The 10,517-nt window shown below is 30.1% G+C and overlaps 3 protein-coding genes across 3 annotated transcripts; 2 read left to right on the top strand and 1 right to left on the bottom strand.

The window, feature by feature from the left end:
• Nucleotides 1-344: 344 nt before the first annotated feature.
• Nucleotides 345-1,425, bottom strand: LOC112684462 (proteasome subunit alpha type-7-1-like). The gene is made up of 2 exons (XM_025556006.1): nucleotides 770-1,425; nucleotides 345-603 (listed from the first exon to the last, which is right to left on the bottom strand). Exons 1-2 carry the CDS (start codon nucleotides 1,292-1,294, stop codon nucleotides 370-372), a joined length of 759 nt encoding a protein of 252 aa, XP_025411791.1. The 5' UTR covers nucleotides 1,295-1,425; the 3' UTR covers nucleotides 345-369.
• Nucleotides 1,426-7,322: 5,897 nt separating this feature from the next.
• LOC112684488 lies at nucleotides 7,323-7,817 on the top strand. The gene has a single exon (XM_025556042.1). The coding sequence runs from the start codon at nucleotides 7,323-7,325 to the stop codon at nucleotides 7,815-7,817; it is 495 nt and encodes a 164-aa protein (XP_025411827.1).
• On the top strand, nucleotides 7,814-8,140 carry LOC112684487. The gene has a single exon (XM_025556041.1). It carries the CDS (start codon nucleotides 7,814-7,816, stop codon nucleotides 8,138-8,140), a length of 327 nt encoding a protein of 108 aa, XP_025411826.1.
• The last annotated feature ends 2,377 nt before the right edge of the window (nucleotides 8,141-10,517 follow it).

Genomic DNA, 10,517 nt, shown 5'->3' with positions numbered 1-10,517 from the left:
TTTAAATGTATAAAATAACATTGAAATATATTAAAAATTTATAATTATTAAAAAAAAAAAAATAACTATAATTACAAGTTAAAATGTAAATAATGTAGTTTATATTATACTTGTTCATATTGTTAGTACAGAACAAGTATAAATACAAAGTGTAATCACACACAGTAAGTAACCTTGAACAGTTACAACTCGTACAAAAATGTTTTGTCAACAGAATTTACTTTTTACAAAAAAAAAACGTTTACCATATTGAGATTTTTATTTATTTATTTCTCCATATTAATAAAATTATTTTTACTTATATAAATAATATAGGTACAAAAAAAAATTATTTATTTATTCAAAATTCACCAGACTTATTAAATAATTTTATTGTTTATCTTTTTGCTTGTTTTTTTCTTTTTCTAAAGCTTCTTTTTCTGCTTCTATAACATTAACCATTTCTTCAAGAGATGCTGGATCTAACATTCTCATTTTTTCATTATTTTTCAAAACTACCAATTCTATATTTTTTTGGCCAGATTGAACAACTTCTAGTAATGCTCTAACTGCTAATTTGATAGTACCCTGTTCAGTGCTAACAGCTTCATCATTATAATTATCCTGTAACAAATCAACATAGTACTATAGTTGATAAGTTGAACAGTAAATGGTAAATTATAATCAAATTGTTGAATAATACATTGCTTTGTTTAAGTGAACAAGAGATATCTTACAACTGACACAAATATAAACTACTGTACAACGATAAAATCTTTTATATTAATACCTGTAAGAATTCTTTGACCAATTTGCAGTTACGCCCAGTGGCATTGGCCTTCCACTCATAGTATATGCCCGACGGCTCGGACTGAAACAGGTGCGGTGTGCCATCATTGTCGAACCCAGCAATCAAACATGATATACCAAACGGGCGACGACCATTGCTCTGGGTGTACTTCTGCTTGATAGACGCAACGAAACGGGTGATATACTCGGTTGTAACGGTCTCACCGAGTGTGAGGTACTGCGACTGACATTCCATTTGCGCCCGATTGATGATGACCCGTGCATCAGCCGTCAATCCGGCGAAAGCCATAACTATGTGCGAGTCCAACGGGCAAATCTTGCGCACGGTCCGTTCTTCCTGCAACATGGCAATCGATTTCTTTTCCACGCCGAGCACGACGCAGTCCTTTCCCAACACGCCTATGGCCGTGCATCCCTTGCGCACTGCTTCCTGAGCGTATTCCACTTGTAAAAGATGACCATCAGGTGAGAACACCGTGATCGCTCTATCGTAACCTCCGGACATGATTATCGCGATGTTCGGTAAGACTTTCGACTTATTACAGGAAAAAAAAAGCACAAAACTCAAAAACAATTACGTTTTTCGCGTCAAGCAATGACTAAGGATATTTAAAATTCTTCGGCATAGCGTATGCTATCAATGAGTGTTATCATTGATGCAACAGTGTCACCAACTGTTAGAAAACTGATAGTACAATGCAGTTTGTTTTTTCGCGTCAAATTGAAATGTTTGAATTCGGATTCAGCAGCAAGATAAAACTAGACATTTCAGTTCGATTAGATAAAAAGTTTAAACCTAAGAAAATAGAAAATATTTCGGCAGCTAAAACTTACTTGAATTCATTTTGGACCATTGATTAAAATAATGCCTTGGTCTCATGAACCAATTATATCAATATCCATACTATCCAAAATGTTTATTATAACAAAGCAATCATTGAATATAATTGTTGAAAAAGTTTTAAACAAGTCAAAATGAAATAATAATCAATAAAAAGTGTTTTTTGTTCAATTCAAGCATAGACGTTTTTCAATAAAAAGCTGTAATTATGTTCGTAAATACTTTACAGTTTCTTGGTAAAAATAATAGTATTACTTGTTTTTGAATCAATAACATACAGCACCATGAATTTTATATTATTAATATTTAACCTCTTGCTGAATTTCCACATATCTTTCTAAAATATCTCAAAACATTTGTTGATAACTCATGAATCATGATGTCTTCAATAAAATTATAATTTTTTTATGTAAACCTTGAAGGAATCGACTAAATATGTTATTCTAAATAAAATAAATCTGAAAAAGTTGCTTGAATAGAAGATGGTCATGTTAAATTTAATAAAAAATCAGTGGCAATCAAATAATAGTTTTATCAATTGAGGAGAAGTTTTGACATTTCAGAAGCAAGTATGATCCCTGGATATATAATTTAAATGAGACAAATTTAAAAAAATATTAATTCAATATTAAAGTGTCCACAAATTAATTTTATCACTTCATCAATCTATGTTTGATTGCAACCATAAAGTACCTACATCAACTATGTAATAAATGGAACTTGGCCATTTAACTAAACTGTAAAATTCCCAATTTAAAACAAAATACTAAGGATAAAATTATGAATTTTTTTTTTTAATATTTCATACATTAAAAATATCAATAAACTTTTAAGAGGCGTTAGTATCATAACTAGGGCTCGGATTTAAATGCCCTGAAAATATCAAAAAAATGCTGTTTCAAAAAATGCATTTATAAACTAAAAACTCTAAAAAATGTCCTAAAAATATCAAAAAATGCATAATTTATTAATAAATTCAAATTATTATTAAAAAATGAGTAAAAAATGAAATTTAATTTACATTACACTACAAAAAATAAAAGTAAATTAAAATCAAAAATTGAATTAAAAATTAAATTACATATTTGAATTGCACTGTACGATTAGTATTTCTTTTAAGTTTTGGAATTTTAATGATCGACGGTTGTTTACCAATATGTTCTTATATACTGAAAATGACCTCTCAACATCAACTGAAATGATAGGAGCATACTTGAAAAACGTCATATCGTTAGGTGTTAAGTCTTCTGAATTAATATCTATTTGACATATTATTTTTATTTGATTAAAGCCTTTATTTTTATTTAAAACGTTGTCAAATTTTAAATTTACATTTTTTCCAATTTGACTTGGTGATTTTTTTATAATATTTTTAATCGTAACTACAACATTTATAGACTCTGTTAATGCTAATCCTGATGTTTCTAGTTTAGTTATTGCAACTGGAAGGCTACTAAAATTTGATTTAATGTATATTAATTTATTCTTTAAAATACCTTCACTAAGTAATTGTTGACAATTGAAATTGCATCTTCTTTATCGAATTTGTTTATAACTGCTTGAATAATCGGAAAGTGCTCACAATAATATAATGCTACAGTTAACCATGTACCCCATCATGGCACTATAAGTTGAGAGGGTAAAGAAATACCAGAAACCATAGTTTTAAATGTATCCACTCTGGATGGCACTTTTAAGAAAATTTCCTTTACATTTGAAATTAACTGATAAACTTCGGAAAATTGATCCTGGATTTCTTCTGATATTCGAGTAAAACATGCGCCACACCAGTAACATGAATCATTTTAGAATACAAGGAATTTAAAGATTGTCCAGCCTTGACCATGTATGGAAATACATCAACCAAAAAAAGTAATACCATGTCATGTTTTATTCTTAATGGCCACAAAATTAAAAGAGATCTATAAAATAATTTCGCGATTGTACTATGGTTCGCTTTTCTAAAACATTGCTATTTAGTAAAAATACTTTTCTGGGCGTATCTAATTCTAAAGTTCTAACTACCACACTCCCTCGTTAACACGAAGCCAACGGGACCACAAAATAACCTGTTCGTGTTAAAAAAATTTGTGTACACCGATACGTTTAACACGAATTTGTTCGTATTATCAGAGAAGGTTAAATCTAATACGTTATTTTACGCTCAAATAAATTTTTTTTTTTATTTATGTAATCTTCAAAATATAAATGTACATTACTTTGGTACATACTACATATAAACAAATATTTTTAATACATTTTTTCAAAAAAAATTTTTTATTAATTAAAAACACACGTTGGTTTAAAAAAGTCAGTGATGAGTTTCTGGGTGAATATAACTTGATAGTTTTTTAGTCACTGTTTTCTGATGCTGTTCAACTGGTCATCGAATTTGCAACCTAACTCTGCACTGGTTTGGGAAAATTTGACGAGTGTATCAAAGGCTGCCAACACATCAGCTCGACAAGGTTTATCCACTGGAGGTTCTGTAGGTTCAATTTCTTGATCTGAGATTTTGGAGTTTTCATCATCTCTAGCATTTTCATCGCAGACCTTGAGATCATTATCCATTAGTATAAAACTTGAAAAAGTTTGAGCATTTTCATCAGAAGTTAAACCTAACAATGTATTCCAATCTTCGTCATCTAATATTTGTACATCCTCAATGTATATTTCAGGGTTAAGTTTGCGTCGTTTTAAATGTTCCAGGCTTTTTTAAAACAATTACTGATCGTTGTTGCAGTTACATCATTCCACGATACAGCCATTGCCCTCATCGCTTATAAAATATTCTATTTTACACATGGTTGATCAGAGTCAAGGCATAATAAAACGAAAATAGATACATATTGACATTTTTCTGTTCGTGTTAATCAACAAAACGACAATATGGTAAGTAAAATTCGTTCGAGTTTCGTGTTAACCGAAATAATTTGTATAAACCGAGGAAATAAAAAAAAACCCTATCTTATAGTATACATATACATAGAGCCTTTCTTGGGATCGAAAAACCGGTTCGCATTATCCAATAATTTGTGTTAACCGAGTTCGTGTTAACGAAAGAGTACTGTATAACGTTTGTTACGTAACGCCCCTCTACATCAGTTGTTTCGTCTAGAGAGATCCAAATATTTTTATTTTGTATATACTGCCTAATTTTTATAAGTGTGTTTTCATACATTTGACAAACGTAATTTTTTCTTAAAGTAGATTTGTCTGGTATATTTTTCTAAAAATTCTAAAAATTCTAAAAATAGGTCAAAAATGTCTTAAAATATAAAAAATGCATTAAAAACGTCAAAAAATACTCTAAAAAATATAAAATCCGCTGAAAAATGTTGGTGGGTAGAACACGGAGTACCTGAAACAAATTTATAGCTTGGAAAGCATCGCGTAAGACATCCCAAAAAAAAAAGATGCAAATGCATGGAAATCCGAGCCCTAATCATAACTAATGATTCAATCCAAAAAAATAACCAGTGAATATTACAAAATACATAGAACCAGAAAAAATGTAATTAAAATTAATAAACAATTATTATAATATTTCCTCTCAATCATTTATCATATGAAATTTCATTTTTTTTTTTTTTTTTACTTATATTTGTAAGTTATATAGGTAATACATATGTATATTGTTTTAAAGTATGTATTATCAGGGCCGACAAGAACTTCTGAGGGCCCCGGGGTTGCGGGGGTTCCGACCCCCTTCTCTTTGCAATTGTTTGACTAAGATGCACCAACCAAGACCACTTGTACAACAAAAACATTATGTACAATGCTGAAACGACGGGCCTTATCGGACGTACGGGCTCCGGGTCTCTCGTCCTCCCTACCCACCCTCTCGCCATTCCTGGGTATTATAATACTAACACTTTGAAAACTAATTTCAATGTATTGATGTATCCATAAAATGTGTTAAAATCTATAGGTAAAACATTGTACACTTTATTATATTATTAATGTATATTTTATTACTTTGCCCGTGTAAAATGAACTGTAAAATATATGACCAATAATAATAATGGTATGTTGTGAAAAACCTTAGATCATAAATATCATGTATCATATTTGATATAAGTGAAAAATTATATAAATTGTATTGTTTACTTTGTTTTATAATTATTCAGATATTCTATTATTTTATTAATACAAAACATACAGAATTTATCTTTATATCATGCTGTAAGAAACATTTTATTAATTGTATTGTAATATTTATGATGTTTGAAATCTCAATATATTGTAAAATAGTCAATATTAAAATAATAATGTTTTAAAACGAAATTAATAATGAAACTATAAAAATTACAATTAATGTTAATTAAGCCACTAGAGGTGCTATTATTATTAGTACAAAATCGCACTACAGGCTGCGCATAAAGCACATATAAAACGACAGAGTAGCTCTATATTATCTATATTATATGCAGTGGCACACGCAAGGGGGGGGGAGTTAAGGAGTTGTAACCCCCCCACCACTGAAATTTTCTCCGATGTCTAGGTTAAAATTTACAAATAAAAGTTGGTTTACAAAAAGTTTGAAATATGAAGAGCTTGTATTGAATACCTAGTATCATTGATTATAGAATAGTCTATTCTATTATCAATGCTATTATCTAAGTCAAAACATATAAAAGATTTGCATAATTTTATTAATTGTAAAATGTGTTATATTTTTACCTTGACCCCTCTCCGAAAAAAAAAATTCTGTGTGCGCCACTGATTATATGTATGCAGGGCCGGAACTATGGGGTGGAAGACGGGGATTCATCCCCGGGCGTAACATTTTAGAGGGTGTAATTTTCGTAATTATTTACAACTAATTTGATATTTTTAACTTCGTTAAATACTGATATTAGGTTAAAATTCAATAAGTACGATTGTATATTGATTATAAGAACACAATTTATTTGTTTATTAGTCTATGGATAGGGCGTAATTTTAACATTTTACCCGGGCATAATTATTCCTAGTTCCATCTCTGTATGTATGTTACTATTGGCTTTGGTTATTTGCCATGTGAAAATATTATATTATTACTACATACCTACTATCTATATATATAAAAATTTCGTGTCACGATGTATGTTCGCGATAATCTCCGAAACTACTGGACCGATTTTGATGAAATGTTTTACACCGTGTGTAATTTGGTCCAACTTAAAATATAGGATAGTTTTTTTTCAAATTTTTTAATATTTTAAATATTTTAATTAACTTTTTAATAAATGTGTATAATTGCATGGTGTATTTCGGTGTATTTCTATCACCGGAAACATCGATGAAAATTTAAACGCCAATGACATCGGAACTGCATGTATTTTACCTTCAAGCTACATCGGCAGTCCACGGAGCATGCAGGAATACATACAAGATGCGATGACTTATGTACGTCATTACGGTCGACCTGATTTGTTTGTTACATTTACGTGTAATCCAAATTGGGAAGAAATAAAAAGTTTGTTATTACCAGGCCAACAATCAATACATCGTCACGATATCGTTACACGTGTGTTTAAACAAAAGTTAAAATCTTAACCATAAACTTTTCGGTGGTACTGTTTTACTACTGTCCGGTGATTTCCGGCAGACTTTACCAGTTATTCCTCACTCTACTTTTGCCGATGAGATCAACGCATGCTTAAAACAATCGTTTTTATGGACAAGTGTTGAGACACTTCGACTGACTATGAATATGCGAGTACAATTGCAAAATGATCCAACAGCACAAGTATTTTCTAAACAATTGCTGGATATTGGAAATGGTGAAATTGAGTTGCATCAAAATACACAATACATAAAATTACCAGATATTTTCTGCACTGTTGTTGAAACGAGAAATGAACTAATTGAGAGTGTCTTTCCGGATATATTGAATTATTATTTAGATCACAATTGGCTCTGTAATCGTGCTATTTTGGCAGCAAGAAATGTTGATGTGAACGAAATTAACTTCCATATACAACAGATTTTGCCCGGTGATTTGATGTCTTTTAAATCAATCGACACAGTTATTGATGAAAACGAAATCGTAAACTTTCCAACTGAATTTTTGAATTCTCTGGATTTGCCAAGAATGCCACCACACAACCTTCAATTGAAAATTGGTTCACCAATTATTCTTCTACGTAATTTAAACCCACCTCAATTATGTAACGGTACACGTTTAGTCATAAAAAAATGACCGAAAATATTCTTGAAGCAACAATTTTGTCGGGAAAATTTAAAGGAGATATCGCCCTGTTGCCACGTATTCCACTGATAGCGTCGGAATCTTCAATACCGTTTAAAAGGCTCCAATTTTCGATTTGTTTAGCTTTTGCGATGACTATAAATAAATCTCAAGGCCAAACAATGTCTATTTGCGGTTTGGATGTGGAAAACACATGTTTCTCACATGGACAGCTATATGTTGCCTGCTCACGTGTAGGAAAACCATCAAATCTCTTCGTGTTAGCGAAAGATAGGTTAACCAGGAATGTTGTACACAAAGTAGTACTTAGATAATTTTTAGTTTTAATAATTTAATTTATTTTTGTATGTTTTTAATGTATATAGTATTTTTTGTAAGTAGGTCACTGATTACAAACAATAATTTAATATAAGATGAATAAAATGTAAATTCAGAAAATATATATTTTGGTTTGTACTTAATTTCAACTTTTAGATACTTTACCTATTACTTTTAAATTTTCTCATACATAATAACACTAATACATGGCCTACGAAAATGCTAAAAAACCAACTAATACGCGGGCAACGCCGTGTCGAGACAGCTAGTATACTATATTCTCACTCTATGATTATTACAGTATAGTATGAGTACATTCGTAACAATTGTTTTATACCTATGACTGAGTTTGAAGTAGGTATATAAATTATTAAACAAAGTAGGTACTTGTACAACTGTAAAATGTATGATTAACCTTTTTCTTCTTCTATGGTTAAAAAAGCCTTTCAAGACCATCCCATCTCAATATATATTATATGTATGATTAACCAGCTAAGGATAAACTGCATTAATGCATATTATTTAATAGATATACTTGTGTGACCAGTGGCGCACACTGGAGGGTTCATGGGTAGCAGCTGCTACCCCTGAAAAATTGGGTGGGTGGGTGGTCCTCCTGGCCCCAGGATTGTCAGGATACTCAAGACCAGTTAAAAAATGTTTCTTTCACCAAGCTGCCTTTAAATGAATGCAGTTTATCTACTGTATTGAAGGTAGTTAAAATAAGTAGATTGCAGTCTGTATTTCTTGTCTTAAGTATAGCTTTGAAAATTGCTGTAACATTACCGGTTGCTAGTTCTACACCCGAAAGAACGTTTTCTAAATTGACAATTATTAAAAACAAACTTCATACATGTGTGAAAGTCAATTAGAAAATTTAATGTTACTATCATGTGAAAATGATATTAAAATTGACACAGATACTGTAATTAATAAATTTGCAAATAATAGTAGCTTATTGCAAAAAGCTTTATTATATTAATTTAAGTTTGATGTTAACTCCAAGTGTGCATAATTATTAAGACTTACAATAATCAATAAAAACTAATAGCTACCGAGAACCTGTATTTTATTTTATTAACATTCAATACTTTATTATTAAATCTTGAACAAGTTTAGAGAATTCTAGTTAGGGGGGTGTGGGGGCGAAACCCCCGCGGGTCTGTTTTTGAAAGTGATTTAGTGGATGGGTGTTATTTTTCCATTCAATATGCTACCCCTATTCATTTTTGAGTGTGTGCCACTGTGTGTGACCCACTAAGATACAAAATTAATAAATAACATAAATAGTTAAGGACTGACAATTAATATGCCTGTTATAGATAGAGGAGTAAAAATTGGATCAAATATGTATAAATATAGTAAAAAGTAGGTAGTAGGTAGATATTTAAAGAAAGTAATAATACTTAATAAATATTTTTGGTAAATTATAATTTGTAAAAATTGCCAATTCTATAAAAATATAATTTTATTTTAAAAACAAATCACTGATTTAAAATTGACAAATTGCATTTAAATAATAGAATACAACCAAAATTAATAAATGGTTTATACTCGTAAATAAATATATATGTATAATATATATATAACATATATATATACTCTAGATTATGGATTTATTTATTTATTTCAATTTATAAACTATTTATTTATTTATTTATTTATTCCTTGAAGTTTTAAACAATTGTAAAGCCTTTCAGTTATTAGAGACATATGCTCCCCTTCCCCCATCTATAGCTACGACTGTAAATTATTACACTAAATAAATTATGAATTTAAATAAATAAAATATGTATTAAGGGGATCGGTGGTGGTGTATATTTAAGAAGTTGGGTATAGGTAAATTTTAAGTGCGTGCGTGCGTGACTTATGACTAGGCTTAAGGACTTCTAGCATTTGCATCCTTTTTTTAATTATTGTTAAATATAGCAGAGTGTGAAATAAATTCGTTTCTCGGTGCCATGATATCTGATCTAAAATTTGAATGTGCATATTTTTGCATATTTTATAGATTTTGCAGGAGAGTGCATATTTTAAAATGTTTATTCTTATTTTGCATATTTTGACAAATTTTCCAAATTTATAATTAAAAACTATGAATACATATTTCAACCTATCGAAAAAAAATATGTGAAGAGGACTTAATACTTCCAGTAATATGCTATCTGCAGCGGCAGATCTAGAATATTTTGACAGGGGGGCACAATAATCATTCTTGTAAAATTTATTTTTAAATTATAACAATCGAAAAAAAGCGGTAACACCGGCAGTCCGACGCATGGTGATATGCTGGGAGTTTCGGAGTCCGACAATAGAAAAATACGATATTAAAAGTAACTAGTAAAGACCGTAGAGTTATACTAAGATATTTAC

This window comes from Sipha flava, unplaced genomic scaffold (genome assembly GCF_003268045.1).
Source record: "Sipha flava isolate LNK unplaced genomic scaffold, YSA_version1 250_pilon_pilon, whole genome shotgun sequence".
Lineage (NCBI taxonomy): Eukaryota > Metazoa > Arthropoda > Insecta > Hemiptera > Aphididae > Sipha > Sipha flava.
This window is presented reverse-complemented; position numbering and strand designations above follow the sequence as displayed.